The following is a 27,236-nucleotide window of genomic DNA, read 5'->3' on the forward strand; positions in this document are numbered from 1 at the left end:
TCTTGTGGATTAATCCAGAGCCTGGGGACACTGTTTCAAAATTAGAACTCAGCATTTTAGGTCAGAGATAAGAAGTGTTTTCTCCAACAGGGTTGTCTACAACTCCACCTCAGAGGCAGGGAGATGGCATCAATCCAATATTTTTAAGGCAGAAGTAGATAGATTCTTGTTAGGCAAGTGAATCAAAGAATATTGGGGAGTAAAAGTGAATGTGCAATTAGAAGCACAATAGATCAGTCGTGGTCTTATTGAATGATGGAGCAGGTTCAAGGGGTTGAATGATCTGTGTAGTGACTGGAACCAGGTCAGACGGATCTCATTGACTACAAGATCCTTGATTGGACTGTTAACCTGGGATCCCTGGCCAGCAGATATAAACAGGAGATTCAGAAGGTGTCCTCAGTCTAGGGGCTGGTTTTGAACTGGTTGGTCAGAGCCCATGTACTGCGCACATGTAAATAAAAGGTGACTTGGTGATGGGAGACCGGCCTCTGTGCAGTTACTTCAGTCCACATCTGCTCATATTTTCAATGTACACTTTTCCATTTTTGGTAGTTTATTTACAATCCGTTAGCTCAGTTGGGTGGATGGCTAATGCAGAGTGATACCAACAGTGTTGGTGCAATTCCTGAACCTACTGAGGTTACTATGAAGGACTGTCCTTTATAAAGTTTCCCCTCGGGTTAAACCATTACCAGTTGTCTCTCCTTCTCTAATAAGAGAGTAGCCGTATGAGCCAGTAGGACTATGGCAACTGTACCTTTCATTAGCAATTCATAAATCCTTTGGCACCTACTCAATGATTATACTTGTTTTGAATTTGTCAAAGAGCATGTAGAAAAGCAAATGTAACTCTCTCCACGTGTCTGACCAACTTACAGGACGTCCAGGAGGTCCATCATCACCTGGAATCCCAGGCTGACCAGGAGATCCAGCACTACCCTAAAACACAGCAAAGGCAGCAACTTACTTCATTTTAAATCTCAGCAGATCACTGCATCCATCATTTAGTGACAAGTGGCTCTGCTTTACTTGTATACTGTTAATATAATTTTATTATACTCTGCAAAATTCAGTTGGATGACTTATTAAAGAAGCAATGCAACTGACTGCTTTTAATCTGTTCAAATTCTCTTCATTTTCATTTTTTCACCATGTTAGCTATGAACCTGGACATGCACGTTGCACAGCCAGGCACTGAAGATGATTAACAGGAAATAATCTTGTGCATTTTTAAAATTGCTCATGATGGCAAAGTATTGACTAAATACAACATATTTTATTGAAAGAAGACACAAGCGTCTTTGTTGTACTAAATGTTTTAAATGGAACTTCTACCCTTGACCCTCTAGCTCCTTTGGATCCTTTTTCGCTCGGTCGACCAGGTCTCCCAACTTCTCCCTAAAAGAAAGCAGTGAATGAAAATAAAATGAAAAGCAGGATTCTTCTTATTAAACAACATGAAAAACTCCAACGCCTTTGAAATATTGTCAATACCGGAGGTCCACGGTTTCCGATGACTCCTGGCCGTCCCTGGAGAATCAGAGGAAAAATAAAGACTGTCAAATATAATTTGTAAAGCTCTTTCAGCTAGTGTCATTGAAAAGAAAACAACAAAATGCATAGTTAGATATGCACGTAATCAAAATCATTACTGACGATAAAAATGATGTAAATCCCCAGGGCATAGAGGTGATGAGAAACTATGGTTAAAATACTTACCAGCAACAAAATATATGGCTGTTTTAAAATCCATTTCCAATCCAATTTTGCGTTACCTGCATGCAGTCATTCAAAACTGCTGAGTCATTCTTTGGAATAAATAACTAGATCGTATTCCAATTGATTCTTAGTTAATGCCCCAGTTCAGATCACAGAAATTATGGTAAGTCATCAGCCCCAGAGCTTTCCTCCATTGCATTAGATCATGTTTGGCCTGCATCTCAGTTTCATCAATGATTTTTGATTCACGATACCTTGGTACATTTTGTTGCTTATTAACATGTTACCCCTGAGCAACAGTGCAATTTTCCCATTGCTACTGTTATGTATCCAACTCTACCTCATCAACTCTTTCGATGTTGCTAAATTATTGATCTCCTTATCAAACATCCAGTCCTGGATGAACAGAAATGGACTCTTATTCAATATTGGGAATACTGAATCCATTGTCTTTGGTCCCTGCTCCGAAATCTACTTCCTAGCCACCAACTGCATCTCTTTTCCTGTTAACAATTTGACTCAACCAGAATATCTGCAAGCTTGGTGTCATTATTTTTGACTCGAAGGTCAGCTTCAGATGACATAATTAAGGAACCACTAAGACCATCCATTTGTACTTCCAAAACATTGCCTATCCTTACCTATCAGGTCAACTGTTGCTGAAATCCTCATTCAGATCTTTGTTGGCTCCAGACTAGATTATTCCAACCCACTGCTGCCTGGTCTCCTTATTCTATGTTTTATAGATAGGATCTTTCAAACCTCTGCTGCTCTTGCTCTACCTTTAGTTGTCAGTTGTGTTCAGTTCGCTACATTCAACCCCCTTGAACAGTCTAATGCTAATTTCAAAGTTATTCCCTGGTGTTTCCAATCCTCCCACATTGGTCATTTACCGACTCTCTCATGTTCTTTGGTCATCTTAAACCTCACAACTGGATTATCCTTAGCGATAATGGGAACTGCAGATGCTGGAGAATCCGAGATAATAAAATGTGAGGCTGGATGAACACAGCAGGCCCAGCAGCATCTCAGGAGCACAATCCTTAGGTTTTGTCCACATTCACAGGTTGAGAAACACGAACTTTGTTCAACAAATGTGATCATCAGCCAATCCACAGTTTTGCAGTTTAGGAAGGGCATGTGACAGATGCTGCCTGAAGGAACTTTAGAAGCTGGGGAGTAAATTAAAATAAAAAGCTAGGGAAATCCTGTCTACAGGCTAGTTTCTTATTTATTTCATGTGGGACATATGATCTGAAACTGAATGCATAGTACACTAAGATTCTTAACAGAGATTTATAGTTGAGCCGAATGAGTGATTCTGCACAAAATTCCCTGTGGTAGCCATTGGCAATCTGCATCCATATTGTTATCCACTTTTCCATAATAAAGAATGTTGTGACCTCAAACAAAATAATTACTCAAACAGAACTCAAGCAATCTTGAAAATGACCTTACAAGACTCATCAAATGACATTGTCCTTGATCTGCATAGAACATATTCAATCATTTTCTGAGATTTTAGCAGCGCTGCTGCTTTGCTGGGAAGGCATGGGAGTAATAGGTGAAAACAATGTTTGCAAAACAAGCTTTTTGGGAAGTTCACAGTACAGAAGGAGGCCACTTTGGGTTTGGGGCTGAATTTTTCACAGAGTGCAATGGCAGGTGAAGGCATTGTAAAGTTCAGTGCCATGCCCATCACCTGCCTATTTTCTGTTGAGAAGGAAGCCTGCTTGCCCATGGGGCAATTGAGACGCTTCAGTGGGGATCATGTTGGGCCAACTAATGGACACTCAAAAGTCTACACTCAACTGCCAATGGACCTTTTCCCATGGTTCATGCCAAGTGTTCAGGCTAGCAGCTAAACTAGAAAGGGGTGTACCCTACTTCAGAATCCTGAGTCTAATCAGGTTGTTAAGAAGGCGTACAGTGTGTTAGGTTTTATTGGTAGAGGGATTGAGTTTCAGAGCCATGAGGTCATGTTGCAGCCGTACAGAACTGGTGCAGCCACATTGGACTATTGCATACAGTTCTGGTGGTCGCATTATAGGAAGGATGTGGAAGCATTGGAAGGAGTCAGAGGAGATTTACCAGGATGTTGTCTGGTATGGAGGGAAGGTCTTATGAGGAAAGGCTGAAGGACTTGAGGCTGTTTTCATTAGAGAGAAGAAGGTTAAGAGGTGACTTAATAGAGACATACAAGATGATCAGAGGATTAGACAGGGTGGATAGTCAGAACCATTTTCCTCGGATGGAGATGGCTAGCACAAGGGGACATAGCTTTAAATTGAGGGGTGATAGATATAGGACAGAAGCCAGAGGTAGGTTCTTTACTCAGAGAGTATTAAGGGTGTGGAATGCCCTGCCTGCAACAGTAGTAGACTCACCAACTTTAAGGGAATTTAAATGGTCATTGGATAAACAAATAGATGATACTGGAATAGTGTAGGTTAGGTGGGCTTCAGACTGGTTTCGCAGGTCGGTGCAACATCGAGGGCCGAAGGGCCTGTACTGTGCTGTAATGTTCTATGATCTATGTTCTAGCTACCTGCCCTACTGATTGGCACCCACCAAACCCCTCCTTGCTGTCGGGTCTCACCAAGACCCCAAACATATGTGAAAAGTGAGAACCTATTAGCATCTCCTCTTCAGGATATTATTCCCACTGGTTCTGCTGGATGGGTAAGTTACATGCTATTTGATTGGCCAGCAGCAGGCAAAAATAGGAACTTCTCTCTGATGGTAGCTAAGCTTTGGCTTTTAGTCCAACATCTCAATGGTCTTTAAATAGGGCTAGTCAACCATGTGGATTTGCCATAGACTTTTACACCAGGGTTCAAAGACTCCAACCCTTAGTTAAAATTCAGCACATATCTCGCAGAAACGCATCTTCCTTCGAACAATTCATATTTCTAGAGGCTTTCTGTTCATGCCACTATTTCTGGTTGGGCCTTGTAAGGTGTGGAAAAGTAATCAACTTGGCATCAGAAGTCAGAAAAACACACTGAGTTTTCACATTTTCTTTGGCATTCATATCTTCGACATTATTGAAAAAGAAAACTTGTTTCTCAATAATTAAGAATGCCAACGAGAAAAGCGATTCAGATAATGAGATTTGCACTTCAGTTTCTGCAACTACAAACTATCCCTATACTTCTGCAATAAAGCAGCTATTGGCCATCCTGTACACTGGCTAACTATTCAACCACACTGTATCATAGGAGGATGTGTTGCCATAATCCTAATAATGCTTCAGCAATTGCAGGTCTTATTTTGAAAAGTCTAGAAACCTAATCTATTTTTCAATAATGTAGTCTTTACCTTTCTTCCTTTTATTCCTGGAGAACCAAATCTACTTGCGCCATCTGTGCCCTGTGTGACAAAGAACATATTTGTCATGATTTATTAGTAACTTAATCTCCATGTTGATGTACACAGGTAACGAAGTAATTGACTACATTGTGTGATGGAATTGAACAGGTAAATCAGCAAGCCATTCATATCTCTCGTGGTCTTTTGTTTCGGTGGCTTCAATGAACAGGATCCCAATTCATTCTGGCTCAATATACATAATTACAAAAGGCAAAATTACCCTTACAGCAGCAAGATCCAATACAATCATTAGATAAGAGTGCAGAAGTCAGGAGATAATTGGACCAGATCACATTCTGTCCTTACTTTAAGATATACATTATAATATTCTGAGGCCAATGTAATACCAGAGTCTTGCTTTGTAAACTTGTTGATGAATTGTATCTTATTGCTAGTTGTCAATTAGGTTGGAGAGTTCTTTAAGTGCAAGACTATTTCTTATTTCTCTTCGGGATCAAATTTTTTAGTTTTGTTTTTAAGAAATTTTTAACACAACTTATAATAATAATAAAAAGAAGCTTACCGGTGTCCCCCGAGGTCCTGCTTGTCCCCTGATGCCTTTGATTCCTGGGCTTCCATGTTGACCCTATTGAATGACCCAAAAGACTGATTAATAAAATCCTTTCCTGCTCTGTTCACTTGTGCAGAAGTGGATATTGCCTATTTTACTCCAATCAATAGGTACATCTTAAGACCTATCTCATCAAAACCATTCCTTGTAATGTTTGAATTGTTCCCAACCAGATGGAAGACATGTCTTCCTGAAACAATGATTTACTCTTTCAGTCTGTTTAAAATGTTTATCAATGCAGAGACCAATTTTTGGTCTAATTATGGGTCATGTGTGATACCAAAACTTCAGACAGGAGGCTGAGATTAGTACTTCAGTGTTGTACTGGAAGAGATGAAACAGCGATTGGTTCTTCAGATCTGCCCCATGGACCAGAAGTAGAATTTGCATGTTAATTTTTTTCTAACATTAATGCCTGTGCTTGACATAGCCCTCATCAGGTTGAAGCAAGAGGAACCGCTTTCTTGAATTTTCTATGAGCAAATGAAATGGTTAGAAAACCATGTGAAGAACTGAATCTCTGTTTTGTCTCCTCCAACATATCAAAGATCCACTTTTGGTTTCCAGTCTTTAATTTTGGAAATCCTCATTATCCATGACTAGACCATGATTTTGCCTTCTGCAATGAGCTTGGAATTGGGGGCTGAAGATAACTAAGAGATTTAAAAATTTTTCCTAAGGCTGATGAATGTGTGGAATTGACCAATAGAGACAGAGGGAGTTGATAATCCCAGGCAATTTGAGATTCGCATACAGGGGCAAACTGACAAAAGATGACAATGCAATGTCCTCAACACTGGGCCATCGATTGAAAGGAATACTTTCTGGTCCTGTTATACTTTCCTATTTTCTTTATAGTGTTTCCTCATTGTGCTTACTGTAGGAGAAACAACACTGCAAGTTTATGTGGAATTTTAATCCAACAAGAGGACACTGCATTCTTATATGATGAGATTTCTGAGCAGGATGAAGGAGCTCTGATCACATGAATAATGGTTGGCAAATCACAATGGAATTAATCCAAAGATTCTTTTGTTTTTACAACAGGGTCTTCACACTGAAGCTAGTCTGTTTGACAGACTTGTCTTCCTGTAACGCAGTAGATAATACTCTGTAACTTGAGGTGGAATTATAAAGCCTGGTTTTCTAGAATGGTGAATTGGATTAAAAGTGAAAGGTACACTTACAGAATGTCCTTTTCCTCCAGGACTTCCCTCTATTCCATCAGGACCAGAAATTCCATTTGGACCCTGTTATAAATTAACAGACAAAAATACTGCTCAAAGCTCCAGCACATGATGAAATTATTTACCTTTATTTCAAAAGCAGGCAAGGAAACACACCATTGTTGCTCATCCTATATTGTTATTGACAGTTAGCAGAGACACAAAAAGGGCATATGAACAAAGATATTTCCTGTGTGAACTGGAGAAAGACCAAGTCAGGTCATTGCTGTCCACTGTGAACATCCAGCATTAATTTTCAGCAACTTCAATTGGAATGTTAATTTGTAATGTAATTGATTGATCAAAGGGCACCTTGTAAAATATCCAAAATAGTTTAAGTACAACCTGAAGATAAATGAGCTCAATCCTATATTAAGTTGTCCTTTCTGTATTCATAGGACTTACTCAGGCATTGAAATTAACACATACACAATCTTGGGGTGAACTGAAATATTGAAAACTCACCCATCTGTCCGTATCTGCAAATTGATTCAAACATTATCCATTACATGACTGATAGTTTGAGAGTCTTATCTAATCTTCCAGGATTAAAGGGTGATATCAGATTTGTCACTGTGCTAGATTGATGCCAACAGGGAAATACAAACCTCAAGGCTGGTGTTGGGGCTACCCAGAGCAGAGTTAGAACTGTACCCTCTGCAAGTGCACTGGGCCCTGAGCCAGTCAGGGGCCTCTGGGAAAATTTCGTTACAATGCAGAGCCCCCATATCAAAATTTGTCCATGCCACCATGACCCTTAGTGCTATTTAGAGATCAAATCAGTGTGCATGAGTCAAAATGTGAAGCAGGCGTGTTGTGTTGTCACTAATGCTAGGAGGAAATTTTGATTCTTGACTGTAAGAGATAAATGATACCTCCATACTAAAAACAATTTAGAGTTAGTGACAGTAGAATCTCAGTAGCGCCTTTGTAAACAGCAGCCTACACTTATGAAAACATTCCAACAAGGTCTTGGGACAAGACAGCATAGGACAAAATGTTGCCAAACAATGAGACAGCAACATCTCGGGTGAGATTGATTGTTTACACCCTGAGTGAGTGATGGATATTAAACTGTGACATAGAAGGGGCGTCTATGTTATAGGTTGTATATAAAGGAAGACTGCTATGTAGATAATGAGATGCTAACAGCATAAAGATAAAGAATTTTTCTGCATGTTTCAGATTATTGCTCTGGTGCAGTAACTAAGGAAGGTCTCTACCTGCTTATTTCAAATAAGACCAATGAAAACCAATACCCAGTTGCTAGCTATTCATTTGTCTAAAAATTAGCACAAATTAACAGTGAAGCTTTTTGCTCAGAACTTAATTTGTGAGGTGTCCAGAAGTTGGGTAGATATGACCCAGGGTTAACACACCCCAATTTTTTTTCTTTCTCACTCCCTGCATTGAGTCCAAAAGGGTAGTTTATATGTTGCAGCAATGCTTATAGTAACTCTTGTAACATAACAAAGTGTATGTGAATATTTTGGTATTGAAAATGCAACAAATGCGGATAACAACTAGTGATTAAATGTAAGAATTACATTCACAGATACACAGGTGTCTTGGCTAACATAACACCATTAAGTTACACACAGCAGAATGCTTCCAGGGCCCTCGTCATGCTTCAGTTGATTCCAGTTAGGACAGAATATGAGATCTTTAAGCCCTTGCATCACAAGGGTGACTTGGTGGCTCAGTGGTTAGCTCAGCTACTGCTTCACAGCGCCAGGGACCTGAGTTTGATTTCACCCTGTCTGTTAGGGGTTTGCACGTTCTCCCCATGTCTTCATGAGTTTGCTCCAGTTTCCACCCTCAGTCAAAAGATGTGCAGATTAGTGTGTAGCATGTGCAAGATCAGTGCGTTGGCAATGAGAAGTGCAGGGTTATGAGAACACGGGTGAATCTGGGTGGGAGGGTCGGTGTGGACTTGATGGTCTAAATGGCCTGCTTTCACAGTGAGGATTCTATGACATGTTATTATGCGCTGAAGATGTCTTTGAAAGACACTGTGTCTCTTACAGGTATAGTTATTTACTGACCTTGGGGCATAACACACTCTCACCACCTTCAGGAAGGGGAAAACTCCACTTAGTAATGTTATGGGGCTTCTCAACATTATAAACAGACTCTCACAGCAAGTTATCCAATGCATCAGATAGAGTAATAATTGTAGCAAGCAGCTATCAACTGTAAAGAGAAGCAATTTAAGCAACGGAAATAGTGCTGGAGAATAGCCAAACCAGACCAGCAGTTGACTGAGAAAGTAGTGGGTTGGAATTGTTTCTACTCCCCAACATTATTTTTAAGTATCAGAAATATATAGCCTGGGAGAGAGAATATTGAATATTAAGTGTGGATGTGAAATGTTCCAAAAACTACAAAAGCTGACCATACAACATCAACGTTTCTAGTTACTTTCCATGGACCTGAGCCATGGAGTGGCTGTTGTTATACAGAGTGACAAACTTGAGAACATTTTATGTAAAGTCACTGAAGGTGGAACTAAGTCGTTGTGAAGATCATTAATATCTTGCCAGATGAAAAGCTTCAGAATGGAAGGGTGCTCAAGGGCTTCTTTATCCAAACAGAGCAAGTGAAAATGAAGGTGGAATGAGCCTAGAGGGGAATATGCCTCAATAAAAATACAAGATAGAGATTGACACAACATGCAGATCTCAGAGGTTTTGACAACTGACTTGGTCATGGGATTGTGATCATAGCCATGCATCTGGGTGAAGGAATCAGTGGAGGGAACTAATTGAAGAATGCAAGGACAGGCAGAGCATTGATAGTAGAGCAGGGAAAATTTTGGGTTTGACTTCGCCAGTTCCTCAGCAAGAACACATTTTAACAAAAGGAGCTGGCATTACAAGTCACGTGACTATAAGGCAGGTTGTAATGTGAGGACCATGCCTTTCTATTTTTCCCTATTTTTAATTGTGGACTGAAATGGGAAAACAACCATTTTCAAATCAAAGATTGCTGCATTCCTTTTTGAAAGCAAATGGCCTGACATTCATTGTAAATATTGTTTACACAGCTGCTGATTTAAGCAGTAATGGGAGAAGGTGCAGATAAGCTGGAGCCAAGGGCTCGTACAATGGAGGTTCAACTGGCAATGTGTAGCTGGTTTGTTTGTGGACTAATGACTAGTTTGTGATGACAAAGGCCTTCTGTTTGCCAACAACTATGTGATTTACTCCCAGGTAGCTGAACAGCTTAGGACCGTGAACATGATACAGAGCAGCCTAGGAGCTGTCTCGGTTCTCTACATTAAAATCCACTCCGAGCCTGAAGAAAACCAGTTTATATTTCCTTCAACTGGCTGCGACTTAATGAATAAGTCAGAATTCAAAATTCAATGCAAAGTCACTGAAGGTGGAACTACAGTTCTGTAACAGTGAGCTGCTCGCCCTTTGCTTCCAGTAAGCCAGTGAAAGCAGGTGGAGAAGGAAGATTAAGAAGCGACATTCTGTTCAGCTTAAGTCACCTCCATAGCCTTGTGAACAAGAACCACTGATCTTCCTTCTCAGTCTGTCCTTAAGCCCATTGCCACCTATATTTTTTATTTTACATATGTGCACATGTAAAGTGGGGTTTACAAAGGTGTTACAGTTTTAATTAGTTCACAATTTTTTACCTGTAGTTAGAGTCTATTTACACCATAAGAATGATGTCCTGGCCTTGGAAAGAGTCCATTGTAGATTTACAAGAGTGATACCTGGACTTCAGGAGTTATTAGGTGAGATTATAAAATCTTGGCTTTTTTTTGAGAATTTAGAAGAATTTAAAATTATGTGGTGATCTGACTGAAATCTTTAAGATATCAACAGGAAAAGATTGAGCAAATAAAGATAAAGTAGTTCGACTGGTTGGAGATTTTAGAAGTAAGGGCAGAGTCTAAAAACCACGGCCAGACTATTTATTAGGAAATTAGGAAGCACTTCCACACACAAAGGCTGGGAGAGGTTTGAATTCTTATCCACAAACGGCAGTTGATGCTGGATCAACTGTTAATATTAAATCTGAGATAGGTAAATCTTATTAAGTGAAAGCTTTTAAATGGTATGAGCCAAAGGCAGATATATGGAGTTGTGCCACAGATCAGACTATCGAATCAGATTTAATTGAATGACAGAGCAGGCTCAAAGGGCTGAGTGGCCTACTCTTTTCCTATGTTTCCTATTTAACAAATAGTTATTCTTGTTAAGCAGATAAATCTGATCCTGTGCTTTCTGTCAACCTGGGTTTAGAAATGAAGTTAATTAGGGAACTTTGTGCATGTTTTAGAAGTTTTTTCAATTTTAGTGACGATTCGGGAATAGTGGGGCTTTCTATTCAGCATGCCACCCCAATGAAGCATGACGGTAAGTGGACAATCATCAGAAATGGGCCAAGCTTAGTACTCCAGCAACAATCACAATCTTTCCTGAACATAATAAAAAAAAGCCGATAACCGCAATGAAAGTGTTTGAACGGATAAATGCAATAATGTGTTTTCCTGATTGTGATCATACTGTGATATGTGACTGAGCAGAGTGAACAGGCTGTGTTTTCTGTTGAGCTTCTGAGACTAAACTGAACATAGCACTTAAAAGCTAACAGCTGTGATCCCATTAGGCTTGGCTTGCCACCCAAATTCCTTGGAATGGCTACTTCCAAATCTGTTTCAGATGACAAAACCCAGTTACTAATTGAAGTCCAGAATAGTCCTTGTCAAAACACTCTGTGTGTTAAAGAAAGCCCACAAACCTAGAATGTGGAATTGATACACGATTCAGTAAGTTACTGTCAAAAATGGGATTGCCAGGCAAAATGTAGATGAACCTGTTACTATCAATGATGTTAGACTTGTTTGTACTTCTGGAACTGTGCACCTAGGGATGGAGATGCAACTTAGAAGGATAACCACAAGCTGGATTCAGTACCTGCAATGATGGAAGCATTCATCAATAAATAAAAGTAAAATAGTGCATGTCTAGCGTTTGAAAGTGAAAAACAGAAAGGGCTTCAAATACTCAGACTGTCTAACAGCATCTGTGGAGAGAGAAATCTTTTAAATCCAATATGAATCTTCTTCAAATAATCGTGGGTGTAAGTAATACTTGGAAATGAAAGGGAAGAAAAGGGAACACTATCTGTGGCTATGGATAGAAATTGAGGGATGAATGCACCATGATTGCATGCTATCAGTGGTACACAAAAAGAATTGAAAGAACACTGTGATAATGGGAACTGCAGATGCTGGAGAATCCAAGATAACAAAGTGTGGAACTGGGTGAACACAGCAGGCCAAGTAGCCTCTCGGGAGCACAAAAGCTGACGTTTCAGGCCTAGACCCTTCATCAGAGAGCTCTCTGCTCTCTGATGAAGGATCAAGGCCCGAAACATCAGCTTTTGTGCTCCTGAGATGCTGCTTGGCCTGCTTTGTTCATCCAGCTCCACACTTTGTTATCTTGAAAGAACACTGTGTTCTGCTGTTGATGGCCTTGACCATTTTACCCCAATCAGACAGTTTCAGGTTGGGCTCTGGAATTTGAGAATGAGAGAGGAGGCATGGGTTCCTCTACTAGCAACACCAGCAATGTTTTTGTTTGATAACAGTCCTGTGTAGCACTTTGGGACATATTACTCTCTTTAAGCACACTACATAATTTAAGTTGTTCGTCTTGTTTATGTACCTCTCACTGAAAGCATTAGGAACAGTATTCAATATTTCTGTTCAGTACTTTCAACTGCCTTCCTCTGAACCAATCTATGTCTATCTCTTTTAACTGAATTGGGAGGGATAGTTTGGTCTTGTGTGAAGCAAGTGGAGTGATTTAATGTGTGGGAAAGAGGCAATTGGAAACAGAGAACAGTGGCAGGGGCTCTGAGCCTGTGTTTCTGACCTTGTTAAAAATCATTGCTGACTACTGAGGGCAGGATTCCTTTGCTAGTGAAAAGATGTAAAGTGTCACGGGGAATGAGCACAGACAGGAATAATAAATGAAGAGGATTACTCTGTGATAACTGGATATATTTAATTCCCATCCATAAATATTAAATTGTGCTCTCCCCAACTCATTTCAGCAATGATAGTCTCCCTGTCCAGTTTAACTGTGCAACTCCTCAAGTCATAACTGAACAAGATAAATTTAATCTACTTAACAACGTGAGATAACTAGGTGTAGCGCTGGATGAACACAGCAGGCCAAGCAGCATTAGAGGTGCAGAAAAGCTGATGTTTCGGGTCTAGACCCTTCTTCAGAAATGGGGGAGGGGAAGGGGATTCTGAAATAAATAGGGAGAAAGGGGGAGACGGATAGAAGATGAAAAAAGGAGAAGATAGGTAGAGAGGAGGCAGACAGGTCAAAGAAGCGGGGCTGGAGTCAGTAAAGGTGAATGTAGGTGGGGAATTAGAGAAGGGATAGAAATTGAGGGATGAATGCACCATGATTGCATGCTATCAGTGGTACACAAAATGTCTAACATTCAGTCCAGGGAGGACGGACAGGTCAAGGGGGCGGGATGAGGTTAGTAGGTCGGAAGTGGGGGGTGCGGCTTGAGGTGGGAGGAGGGGATAGGTGAGAGGAAGAACAGGTTAGGGAGGTGGGGACAAGCTGAGCTGGTTTTGGGATGCATTGGGGGAAGGGGAGATTTTGAAGCTGGTGAAGTCCACATTGATACCATTGTGCTGCAGGGTTCCCAACGGAATATGAGGTTCTGTTCCTGCAACCTTCGGGTGGCATCATTGTGGCCCAGGATGGACATGTCGTCTAAGGAGTGGGAGGGGAAGTTGAAATGGTTTGCGACTGGGAGGTGTAGTTGTTTGTTGCGAACTGAGCATAGGTATTCCATAAAGCGGTCCCTAAGCCTCTGCTTGGTTTCCCCAATGTAGAGGCAGCCACATCTGGAACAGCAGATGCAGTATACCACGTTAGCAGATGTGCGGGTGAATATCTGCTTAATGTCAAAGGTCTTCTTGGGGTCTGGGATGGAGGTGAGGTGGGAGGTGTAGGGGCAGGTGTAGCACTTCCTGCGGTTGCAGGGAGAAGTGCCCGGTGTGGTGGGGATGGAGAGGAGTGTGGAGCGGGCAAGGGAACAATCCAAGTTGCTGGTTTTTCACAGTTTCAGAACTGCTGTTTGCCATTTGCCTTTTACTTCCTTTTCCAATCTGCCCTTTATGTGGGGCTGAATCACTTTTTTCATTTTATTTTTCCCATTTCTGTTTCTCCATTATTTCACTGATGAACTTCTAATTCGAACAAAATTGTACTGAAATGTTCTTGCAGGTCACTGAGCCCATTAGCTCCTTTTCTGTAACTTGGCTCTCATGCAGCTCTTCTCCTTTATCTTTTGTTTTGTTCGAACCTTACTAAAAGCTTACTCCTATTCCAATTCTTGACTCTGATGCAAGGCAGGTAACTGAAGCATCATTTGCCTTGTCCTCACACATAGCTCATTTGGCATGCCCTTCCAACATGCCCTCTTACTGTCATATTTCTTGACCATTTATCAAGTTGCAGATAATACTAACCTGTTGACCTCTGTTTCCAGTCCCGCCTTTTTGACCTTTAGATCCAGGCTGCCCATGTTCTCCCTTTATAAAGAGCGAAAAAAAAATCAGATATAATTGACGTATTAGACACTAAGTACACAGATAATAACTAATCTTCAGTCATTTTTCTTTTAGCCATTACTGTTTATTTCTAATTGACAGTGAAATACTGCTCGACTGTTCACCAAACAGCTTGTGATTTATTGTCATCAAAACAGCAATAATCCTGTTGACTTTCATGGAACAGAAATAAGCCAAAACACTTTAAACACAAGCCAGGAAAGAATTTTACTAATAAATCAAACTCAATCAAGCAAATCATTCAAGCATTTATTTCAAAATCTCTTCTGGCAAAAATAGTCAGAAAATCTTTCAATTGAACAATGGAGGAGGTATTGAACCAAGCCATTTGCTCAATATCATTTTATAAATGCCTTTTTTCTTGTTACTTTTGCTCCTACACTTGCAAATTTCTAGGGCACAAAATAGGGTTTTTGACTTTAGAACATATTCCAAATATTCCAACTACAATTATCATTGCCTCTGGACTGATCATTCACCTTTCCTTAGGCTTTCCTTGTTTTCTGGAGTCATTTTCTTTTCAGCACTTGCAGGAGTTTCAGTGCCCCTGTCCAGAAATTGCAGTTACTGCTCACAACCAATTTTCAATGAACACAAATTCAGAGGGAGCTCTCTTTGGATTTCTGGCTATTCATGGTGAACTCATGGAACGGCCCATTTTAGGCTATACTCTGCAATTCAGCTCTAATTTTCCAACTTGAAAGGCTGCCAAGCCCATCTTTTTATTTTGTCTTTCTTTACAGTGCATCCCTGATCATTGCACCCAAACCCTACACATGTGCACGCGCACAAACACGAACGCACACACACATGCACACGCACATGCGCACTCACACACACAGACACTTGCAGACACACACAAACACACACACACACTTACTCAGAGTGGGAATCTTTCCAACTTCCTTTAAGCTCAATTAATTCCTTCTCTTTTTCATATAATTCTTCAAACTTTTTATTAATCACTTCTAAACCAGTTTTCCTTTCGGTCTCTCACTTGACCAACTTTGGCCTTCAACCCTACTTGCTGTACAATTCTAATTAGTGTCTTTTTCTCTTGCTTTCCTTTTACAATCACTCCATGCACTCTTGACTTCAGACAGCCTGTTGAACTGCTGTTTCAGTGCGTCAGAAATGCTCCAGTGTGAATGTTATACAGGGGTGTGTACTGTTTTCTAAACTCCTTCCGGCTTGCCGTGGGAAAACAGACATATAAAACAAAGCTGCCCTGCTCTAGAATGGGCCCAGTGGAGCCTAAATGAGGAGAGGATCACATTTTTGCAATGGTGCAGGTTCCATCATGTCTTGTCTCAGCAGCAAGAATCTCCAAGAAAAAGTGTGATGACTTCTGGAATGAGTTGTTTTAGCTTCACAAAGTCAGAGAGATATACAGCAGGGAAGCAGACTCTTTGTTCCAACTCATCCATGCTGACCAGGTATCCTATATAATTCTAGTCCCATTTACCAGCATTTGGCCCATATCATTCTAAACCCTTTCCATTCATGTACCCATTCAGTTGCCTTTTAATTGTTGTAATTGTTCCAGCCCCCACCACTTCCTCTGGAATGTATATATTCCATGTATATACCAGCCTCTGTGCGAAAAAGGTGCCCTTTTAAATCTTTCTCCCTTCACCTTAAATCTATGCCCTCTTGTTTTGGGCTCCTGGACCACAGGGCAAAGATCTTGGCTAATTACCCTATCCACGCCTCTGATGATTTCATAAATGTCTATAAGGTCACCTGTCAGCCTCTGACATTTCAGAGAAAGTGGCCTCAGCCTGTTTAGCCTCTCTCCGTAGCTCAAACCCTCCAACCTTGGCAACAGCCTTGTAAATTTTTTTCTGAACCCCTTCTAGTTTCACAACATCCTTCCTATAGGAGGGAGACCAGAACTGCAATCAATGTTCCAAAAGTGGCTTCACCAGTGTATTGTACAACCACAACATGATCTCCCAACTTCTATACTCAATGCATTGACCGATAAAGGCAAGTGGACCATACACCTTCCTCCCTATCCTATCTACATGTAACTCCACTATCAAGGGACTACTAACCTGCTCTCCAAGGTCTCTTTGTTCAGCAACACTCCCCAGGAGCTTACCATTAAGTGTATAAATCCTACCCTGATTTGCTTTTCCAAAATGCAGCACCTCACATTTATCTAAATTATACTCCAACTGCCACTCCTCGGCCTATTGGCCCATCTGATCATAATCCCGTTGTACTCAGAGCAGACCTTCTTCACTGCCCACTACACCTTCAATTTTGATGTCATCTGCAAACTTACTAACCATATCTCCTATGCTCACATCCAAATCATTTATATAAATGACAAAAAGCAGTGGACTCAGCATTGATCCTTGTGGCACATCACTGGTCACAGGCCTCCAGTCTGAAAAACAACCCTCCATCACCACCCCCCTGTCTTCTACCTTTGAGCCAGTTCTGTATCCATATGGCTAGTTCTCCCTGTATTCCATGTGATCTAACCTTGCTAACCAGTCTACCACAAGGAACTTTGCCAAACACCTTACTGTTTGATATCTTGCATAAAAATAAATGCAGTTTTAATTTATCACTGGGCTTTTAGGACAAAAGAGATTAGGCACCATAGCTGTGATGTAAATCACGCGGAGTTAAATCTTCCAAATTATAATAAAAACACATAATGTAATGAAACCAATGAAACAGTGACAATGTGATGGCATGAATATTGTCAATAAATACTGATGGTCACCTGTGGTCCTCGGATTCCTGGATCTCCTTTGCGACCTGGCTTCCCAGCATTCCCACTTTGTCCCTTTGTAAAATAAAAAGAAGCCAGTTCTAATGTTGCGATTTTTGACAAATTAATCTCTCAGTAGAAAAACATGCAATGTTGCTGCAAAATGATAAACTAGGGTTTGCACTGCCTGATCTCATGGTGGTTTAAATGAAACCTTTCAATAAAACTTCACATCTGAACAGAAAACCATGGGAAATTGTGATTGCTAAATAGCTGGAGGTTAAAATCACAGGGAGACAGCAAGAACCGCAGATGCTAGAAGTCAGAGTCTATACAGAGTGGAGCTGGAGGAACACAGTAGGTCAGGCAGCATCAGAAGAACAGGAAAGGCGACGTTTCGGGTTGGGACCCTTCATCAGGACCTGATGAAAGGTCCAGACTTGAAACATTGACTTTCCTGTTTCTCTGAAGCTGCCTGACTTGTTGTGTTCCACCAGCTCCACACGGCATTGACATTAAAATTGCAGGTACATTTTAAACACGCTGGGGAATACTGTTATATATCCAACCCTAGCTATTACGCACTCCAGACTGAAATTAGGGCTCTAGATTAGGACAGAGACAAACCATAACTCTGTTACTTTATTAAAATATAACTAATAACTAAACATTTTCAAAGCTTTTCATCTGGCACTCATCAGGATCTTTTGCAAGAATACAAATTCCAGGGGAAAACTGGCTAAACAGGTTTGATGTTCTATCTTTTGGTTTCAATTGACAATAAGTTGGCTATGATAAATTGCCTAGCAGTGTCCAGAGATGTGCACACTAGGTGGGGTAGCAATGGTAAATGTGGGGTTACGGAGATTGGGTGCTATTCTCTTTGGAAGTTTGGTGGGAACTCGATGGGCTGAATGGCCTCTTCCACACTGTCAGGATTTTATGATAAATGCATGTATGTGTTATACTGTACGGCATATCAATAACACTCACTTTATACAATTTTCCAAATTGAAATCCACCGCTAACGAAGGCATAGCTGCAGTTATACTGCCAAATATGGACAAGCTTCAAATATGCAGAGATGCAAACAGGACTGTATATTATATGATAAAATTCTCTCCTGCGTCTATGCAGATATAGAACCATTCGGCATTAATAGCACTAGAGCTAAACAGAACGTATCCACACAATGAGAGTCTCACGCTACTTTCAGTTGCCTACAGTACAGTTCCATCTAGAATAAGGGGATTTAAAAATGCTTGGGTAACCTGTAGATATTTGGCACTTTCAAACTTATTCAAGAAGGAAACACCAACCTACTTCCGTATTGGTTTACAAACAATTTAGTTCTGCTGCTCTTCTACAGGCTTGTTGGAGGCTTGTTCGTAAAGATTGGTCACTGATGCATCGGTGGGTATCATGAATCGTTAGCTCATGTAGTGCTTGTGAACTGCAACTCTGAAATCACTTTAACAAGCTTTAGATTAATTCATATCAAGCCTATTGCATATTGTAAATTTACTGCTTTAAAATCTATTTGGATACTGTTACATTAGGACACCCAACAGCACACTATCCATTTTTTTTTAAAACCAGCTCACGATACTGCACTGTGGAAAGTTATTGAACCAGTCTTAGATGTGGTTTTGATAATTAAGAGGTCTAACAAAGTATTAAGCTCAAAACTGGATTAGATTAAATGAGATAATGGGAACTGCAGATGCTGGAGAATTCCAAGATAATAAAATGTGAGGCTGGATGAACACAGCAGGCCAAGCCGCATCTCAGGAGCACAGGAGCTCTCTGCTGAAGGGTCTAGGCCCGAAACGTCAGCTTTTGTGCTCCTGAGATGCTGCTTGGCCTGCTGTGTTCATCCAGCCTCACATTTTATTATCTTAGATTAAATGACATGATTAACATTAACCATTCTTGTTAACATTTGTCACAGGTCATTGACAAAATACAAACCAAACACACACGATTCGGTTTTTGAACAATTTCAAATTTCAAGATCAAATTCACCTTTGTGCCTGGCATTCCTCTTAGACCTTCTGGGCCCTAAAGAAAATTAAGAAAAACACATTAAGCGTATTTAATATGTAAAACAAAACATTTTGGCTTGGCGAGAGAAATAGTTGCCTCAACTTCCTCCTTGCCCCAGCATAATCATACAGGGAATTCAACTGTGTGAAAAAACATGACGTTCAAGCAAAATGATTGTATAACAAGAAATCTGCAGCCACAATTCATTGTTGTCCTTCAACCACAAGAGTGAACAGAAATAGATACTTTGAACAGCCAGTGGCTTACACTGAGCAAATGAATCAGAAAACTTGCAGCTTTTTTAAAAATCCTTGCTATGTGGTAAAGGAATTGGCTGCTAACTGCAAAATCTGCTCAAAGAAAGGACCCGTGGCGTAATCATAGTCTCTCTACCAGAGCCAGGAGGACCAAATCCTGTTTACTTCACAGGTGTGTAATAACACCTCTGAGCTGGCTCATTCAAAATATCTAGAAGCTGTCTTAATTTTCAGCCTATTAGAGATGAATCATTCTACTGATTTTGTTGTGCTTTACCAGATGGCTTCCCACGCACTGAAGGCAAGGAAATTACTGCCAAGCACTTCAATCACTTTGCAATATAACTAACATTAACTGAAGTTCTGGCCCTCTTTGTTTGCACAGATAGACAGAAGTAAACATTCCTGGGAAAGTACGCAGATCACTACAGCTTGGAAATTTGAGACAGTTCATTCTGTTCTGTAAACTTCCGTAGTTCAAAGGAACAGATTTTTCTTCAAGTCCTAACTGATAAAGTGTTTGTAGATGGGATCAATGCATCAACATGATTCTTTGTTAGGCAAAGTTTCAAAGTTTGAAACCCCGAATTAAGCACGGTACAGCAAAGTGGCTGATTGTTGCGACGGCTCTTTGGGAGTTCTGGACTGTACCTGTACCTTAGATGTTGAGGAATGCATGACTTACTGCTATCGGCAGTTTGATATCAGGGTTGACTCTGGTCAATAAGGGACAAGCAATAAACACTGGCCCAGCCAGTGACACCCTCATCCCACATATGAATAAACAAAACCTACATAGCATGTATGACACAAACTCCTGTCACGTCTGGGATTCACAAGAAGAAACTCTCTTGTCTTTACAAAAATTCACAGCTCTGATTTATTTTTCTGTTTCAGGTAACTAGTGGTAGATAATGAATGCAATTTGTAGATAAAAGCAAGTTCTTTGCTTCTTTTTCATAACAAAATTATCTTGAAAGAAATATGTGATGCTTTCGCTCACCTGTGAAACTCTGGTCTGGTTTTAGTTCATTGATCTTCAATGAGACATTAATAAACAAAAATCCACTTTCTTCTCCATCTCATCACTTTTATGTGATTAGTCGATTGCTCAAGAAAACCAGAGGAACATGGAACGTGATGTAATCCCAGATCATTGCTTTCTTTCATGGTGTCTACAGTTTGGAAATTATCTAGAGTAGAGTCCTGTTGTGTCCACTCTTTATGTATTGGCTTATGTGCAGAATTCTCTCCACGTACCCTCTCACCCACTGTGGCTCCAATGTTTGCTCACTCATTCTTTTCTGGGGATAAATCTGCACACTGCATGCTTCGTGAGTTGTGTGTGCACAGTCACCTATTTTCACTGTTCACAGAAAAGCATTTATCCTGGCAATTTCCCAAAGCACAGTATACGCATGGTGGGAATTTATTGCATTTTCAAGAAGGAAGGTAGGCGTTTTGGCCCTGTGTTGACCAGTAGCTAACCCATCATTAACTGCTGCAGGAATTATTATTATCTCACTAACTAGTAAATTCTCTTACACGTTTGCCTGTTGCACCAGCAAATCCTCCATCGCCAGGCTTTCCCATCTCACCCTGAAAAAGAAAGTTTCAGTATTATTTGAGCTACTTTCTAAAAACAGCATTCTCTCAGATTATCCCCAAACCATTGTTATTCAAACAGGTGGCAATAGTTACCCGAGATATTCCCTATTTTCTAAATTACATAAATAAATGTGGTATCCTTAAAACTTCAACTGAGCTGTTTCTCAATCTGTAGAAAAAACACATTTGACAATGCTGTATTTAATTGCTGCTTGAATGTTCAACAAACCACTTTTATTATAATCAGAACAACTGTGGGAAAGTCGCAAAACTAGATGTTAAGATGCGGAAGCAGCAATAGGCCATTTGGCCCATTGAGTCTGCTCTGCCTTTCAATAGACCATGGCTGATTAGGTCATCAAGTCTAATGTCTTGCCTTTTCCCTATAAACGTTGATTCACTTATTGATTAAATAACTGTTTGCCTCAACCTTGAATATTTTTAATGATCCAGCCTCTACAGGCAGCGGGGGAAAATAATTCCAAAGATTCATAACCCTCTGAGAGAAGATGTTGTAATTGCAGATAATAACTATTGTAGATCAAAATTTGTTTCCTATTGAGTCATAACAATATCTGCACAGTTACTGGGCCTGTTGAGATTAGGCCATGTTAGATCCTTATTAGACATATCTCCTCAAAGATACCATTCGTATCTTTATTCACTTGCTAACTGCACCCTATAAATGTCTTTGTTAAAGAGTCTAAAATTCCCCCTGAAATACCATGATCAGAGCAGAATCAGTAGCTACCTGTGCTATCTCAGCAGGAATAAAAACTTCTGGGTAGTTCACAGACATACTTGAAAGTCTTAGCCTTAAGTGGCAACAATCTCGGCACTGAACCAGAAAGTTGTGCATTTAACTTCCAGTCCAAAGGTCTATGTATAGAATGTTAGCTGAAACTGAGGAAATACTGCAGTAACGGGTGCCTCTAGTTCAAAAGAAGTACAGGAACTTTTTCCCCCTCCAACCATTTTAAGTTCATTCAGCAATTTACCAACAATGATCTCTTTCATTCCACACAAGAAGACATTTGATGATTTTGCTGTCCTGGCACAGAGAAATCTGTAAGAGTTACAAAATTACTGACAAATCCCCACAGTACTGTTTGCTGTGATTCACCTGGTGTCTCTCCTAAAACGTCTGTGGGTTTAAGTCCCAGTCTGGAGATATTAAGAGAACATCCCAGACTATCACTTCAGGTTAGTGCTGAGATTGCCTGAGGCACAGTCATACGGTTAAAATGTTAAACCAAAGCCCTGTTTACCCTCTCAAGTGTAATATAAATGACTTTATGGTGCTATGATGAAAATGAACGGGGAAGACCAGCCTCATTTCTTGGCTAATATTAAAACCAATGATGTGGTTTCTAAAACATCATTGACTGAGCACAAATTGACTTCTAGTTTTCCAACATTCTAAAGATGCTACACATCATTGGTTGTAAAGTACTGAGTGATGATTTGAGATTATGAAAAATGTAATTTAAATACAAGTATTCCTTTATTCAATGCCTGAAACTATTCAACAGAGCATTAATTTGCAAGGTCCAGTTTATGACAGCATTCTAATGAACCTTCCTGTCATATGCCTTGATTCCTCGATAATTTTGTTATATTTGTAACCTACCTCTTTTTATTGTGTCATAACACATGGCATTAGAGGGCTACTATTGTTGACTCTGTAGAGTGGAATTTACAACATCTTGCTCTCAGGACAAGGATCCACTTGGCCTGATAGCATGTAGACAAAAGAAACTTACAGATACTGGTGGAACATGTGGTCAATTCTCCACTCCAAGAGTGTGAAATCATAAAATAATTTCTTTATTTAGCAACTGAAACAAATTAAAGCCTGATGCCCACACAACAATGTCCATCTTATCACTGGTGGCCATCGTAGCTACTCGTGATTGATGCGATGAGGAGCTTTGTCATGCTGATAAGTTTGATTAAAGTTTGTAAAGAGTTACAAAAATAGAGATTGCTGGAAAAGCACAGAAGGTCTGGGTCACTGGACCTGAAACGTTAACTCTGATACCTGAAATATTAACTCTGATTTCTCTTTATAGATGCTGCCAGACTTGCTGAGCTTTACCAGCAATCTCTATTTTTGTTTCTGATTTACAGCGTCCACAGTTCTTTTGGTTTTTGTAAAGTTCATAGATTCCTTACAGTGTGGGAACTGGCCCTTCAGCCCAATTAGTCCACACTGACACTTGGAGCATCCCACCCAGACCCATCCCCCAATAACCTACATATCCCTGAACACTACAGGCAATTTAGCATGGCCAATCCACCTAGCCTGCATATCTTTGGACTATGGGAGGAAACCCATGCAGATGTGGGGAGAATGTGCAAACTCCGCACAGACATTTGCCCAAGGGTGGAACTGAACCCAGGTCCCTGGTGTTATGAGGCGGCAGTACTAACCACTGAGCTACTATGCCGCTCATAAAGAGTTATGTTGATTTTACACACACACTTACAGGAGCATAGTTATTAGATAAAATGTCCTGTTTTAAGGGTAGAAGAGTTACCCATGCCACTGATTGGTCTTTAGTAACCACTCTAGGAAATGTAACTGTGGGTATTCAGATACAGTTAGGTTTGGCTCTGTGTCTGCCAGTTGCACCAATTTCTCCAGGTGGACATGGCACTGGAAGGTGAACTGTCACCTGTGGATCCATTCCGGGGGAACACCTCCAAAAAGATAAAGTCAAAGTCGCAGGTAGAGAGAGCTGGGCTGAAGTTTGGTGGAATGGAGTAGTGTCGGGAAGCAAATGAAGTTCTTAAAAGAAGTTGATCAATTTAAGTTTGAACATGATTTTTGGGCTTCATTGGCTCTCACTTTCATACACCAAATTCTTGGCCAAGTTATGCTTCAAACAATGTATTCCCAAATTTCTGACTTTATTTACCATTCCCAGGAAGCCTAGATCACTGGCAAGGCCAACAGTTATTGCCCATCCTGCGGTGTCCTGAGAAGATAACTGAACATCCGAATATTTAAGACACAACCATGGAGGCTCGAAACAGGAATCATGCATAAGCCACATGCAGCCACAGAAATAGATTCAAAATTTGCTGAAAGGATTGGCTTTTAAGGAACATCTTTGATGTGCGCAGACAGTTAGAGAGACAAATAAGTTTAGAAAGGGAATGTTACAGCGAATAGTCTAGGCTGCAAATATCACGACCATCAATGCTGGAGTAAACAAAATGACAGATGATCAAGATGGCAGCTCAAGACAGAGAAGCACAGATACCCTGGAAGGTTGTTGGACTCGAGGAGAATATAAAGAGTGAGGGACAAGGCCACAAACAGACTCAAAACAAAGATGAGAATTTTAAACTTGAGGAATCGCTTGACTTGGAGTCAATGTACATCAATGGGCAGACAAGAAATGCATGAAAATGGATTGCTGTGGACATAGACAGCAGGTCTTTAGATGGCTTCAACATTATAAAGAATAGAACAGGGAGGTTGGCCACGTTTAGACAGAATAATCACAAAAGCACAAATGAGGGTTTCAGCAGATGAGCCAAAGCAGGAACAGAGTCGACAGTATTACAGTAGCGTAAAGAGGCCATCTTAGAGATGGTGTGAATTGGTGGTCAGAAGCTCACATTAGTTGCCACTTAAAGACCATCAGGAAAGAAAGGGATGTTTTCTTTTTCGAAAGACACTGAAACAAAAAGTACGATTTCTGAAAAAAACCTTCTTTACTTTCAGACTGCCACGGTGGAGATTGTGTTTATAATCCCTGGATTAATTAGCTGTAAGTGAACCATCCCAGTAACACAGCTACTACATTAGCATATACACTGGCTTCCTTACCTCACTGTGCTACTAATGTGTAATATAAATCATGATTTTGCAAAATAAAAGATACCCAAATGATAACATAATGCATGATAAATACACAGCTGAAATTTAATCAACCTGACAAGGGCCTCTCACAGCACTCAGAGAAGACCTGTCAACTCCATGGTGGCATTAAGTGCTGTTGTGATTAGAATATTTGGGTTTCAGGACTTTAGCCAAGAGCTATCAGGTAATCAGAAACCAGCAGTTCTGCTTGCCAGCACTGGGAATCCTTCTACCCTCCAATTTTATCACCAATGGGTGACTCTTCTGCTGCTGGAAGCATGACATGTGGCCTCTCCCCAGTTAAGTGGGCAAATTTGCTGCTGTATGAAATCCAACCTATGGAACAGAATAGAAGATTGGTGAATATACCTGTTGTCCTGGGTTTCCTTTGTTGCCTTTTTCACCTGGTGTGTTCATATTGATACCAGGACTGCCCTGGAGTGAAAAAGACAGAGCATTTTTTTTAAAGTAAATTATTCCTCTCTCTCCTTCACAAACAAGGTCTGAAATTAGTCTTTCCCATTTCTTTATACAGATTTGGGAAAGTTTGTTCCATCTTTCTGGAATTTACTATATTTGTTGCTTGATTATTTGAGGGTTCCTCTTTTACTTAATTCTAGCATTGTTTCCTTCAAATAATAACAGAACAGAGATTATTTTTCCATAGAGGACCAGCAGAACTAAACTGAACCTCTGTTTTCTTTTAGATGTGTGTAGAGAAAGAAAGTGGCATTACACTTTTCAAATTCTAAAAAAGACGTGTTTGAAATATTGAGTAGGTTAATACAAAAACATCGAGAATTGGTATGGGTTTTGGTGCTTACACACTCTATTTCATCACTTTTGCATTTTGGTTCGAATTTTCATTTCATTTGGGATGAATAAGTTGTAATTTCTATTGAAGTCAATGGAAATGAAAAGGCAGAGATTATAATGTGGGTGGTTGGATCAATACAACTCAGTTTACACGGTTACCAACAATCAGATTCCTTTTTATTTGGGCAGCTCGTTTCCTAATACCTCATTCCACTGCAACGATTCAGAACGAAACAGTGTAGTCTGTCTCATGTTCATCCTCCTACTTCAGTGAGTGATTAAAACAAACTTAACAAAAACAAATACAAGGCTTTGGGATTGGACTTGATTCAGAATTATGAAACAAGGTATCTTTCAGTATTCCAATGTGTTGTGAAGTCAAATGGCCAATCAATTTGGTACAGTCAAATTCTTTATGTTGTCGTGACTAGGTCTTAACGCTAAATTAACAGAGAAGAGGTAAACACAAAGCCATTTCAATGAGCCTTGACATTACAATGTACTTGTACACTGGATGATTATCCTATTTTGGGTTCTGAAATACTTAAGCATTAGCAATTAAGGTTAGTACTGATATGAAGCCTGATTGCTTACAGCTTACTAAACGCATTAACTCCCCAAGAATGGTCTTACCAGGAAAGAATGTTTTCAGACTACTTAGAGGAATATATGATTTAGATGTGCCTCACAGTCCAATTCCACATTGTTGCTGGCTGACCTCAATGAGCTGAATAAATTTCAGGATTAAAATGACAGTATCAAATACGGATCCAAAACCAATACTTGCTGCCTGCAGGATTGAGGCAACAATAACTTCCAGAGGCAGTCTCCCTATTAGTTGTCTCCAAGTTTGTTTCCTAATAAAGGCCAGCTCCCAAAGGAACAATGACAATTAGAGGGATTGCAGCAGTAGAGCCTCAGCAGTCCCATCAGATATTTCAGAGAAGTTAAGAACTACAGTCTGTTTGTTGAGAGCCTTTTAAATGATCAGCTCAGAACGCCTTGATTGTCCTCATTGCCATGCAATGCCCCTCCACCCAACCCCATTGTCAACACACCCTCCATGCCGAGGTGTGGCACTTCTGCGCCCATTCTATTGAAGCAGTGAATCCAGTAGTGGCAACAGTATGTGTTAAAAGGGTTTCTGGGCATTCATTCAAAATATCAATGGTCCCTTAAAAACTGGACCAATCCGTGAAAATTTTGGAAGACCAGGTTGTGTCTATTCTCCAACTGGAGCCAACCTTGACCCTTAAATTGCACTTCAGAAAATTGGAAATCCTGTGAATGGGATTGGGAATCTTGGAATCAAGTCCCAGTTACCATTTCATCCCTCCACAGAGTTTCCCCAACTACATGAAAATCCAATCCAGAAGATCAGAACAAATT

At 40.3% G+C, this 27,236-nt stretch overlaps 1 protein-coding gene across 1 annotated transcript in view; it reads right to left on the bottom strand.

Annotated features, from left to right (window-relative positions):
- The window catches only part of LOC125448763 (collagen alpha-6(VI) chain-like), a 169,036-nt gene that overhangs the window by 38,230 nt on the left and 103,570 nt on the right, over positions 1-27,236 (bottom strand). The window contains exons 25-35 of the mRNA XM_059652815.1: positions 25,401-25,466; positions 21,095-21,148; positions 19,272-19,307; positions 17,259-17,321; positions 14,417-14,479; positions 6,853-6,915; positions 5,618-5,680; positions 5,044-5,094; positions 1,498-1,533; positions 1,339-1,401; positions 880-942 (exon numbers count right to left, since the gene is read on the bottom strand). Coding sequence (XP_059508798.1) covers positions 880-942; positions 1,339-1,401; positions 1,498-1,533; positions 5,044-5,094; positions 5,618-5,680; positions 6,853-6,915; positions 14,417-14,479; positions 17,259-17,321; positions 19,272-19,307; positions 21,095-21,148; positions 25,401-25,466 — 621 coding nt within the window. The remainder of the gene's footprint in view (positions 1-879; positions 943-1,338; positions 1,402-1,497; positions 1,534-5,043; positions 5,095-5,617; positions 5,681-6,852; positions 6,916-14,416; positions 14,480-17,258; positions 17,322-19,271; positions 19,308-21,094; positions 21,149-25,400; positions 25,467-27,236) is intronic.

The sequence above is a fragment of the Stegostoma tigrinum genome, chromosome 2, assembly GCF_030684315.1.
Source record: "Stegostoma tigrinum isolate sSteTig4 chromosome 2, sSteTig4.hap1, whole genome shotgun sequence".
Lineage (NCBI taxonomy): Eukaryota > Metazoa > Chordata > Chondrichthyes > Orectolobiformes > Stegostomatidae > Stegostoma > Stegostoma tigrinum.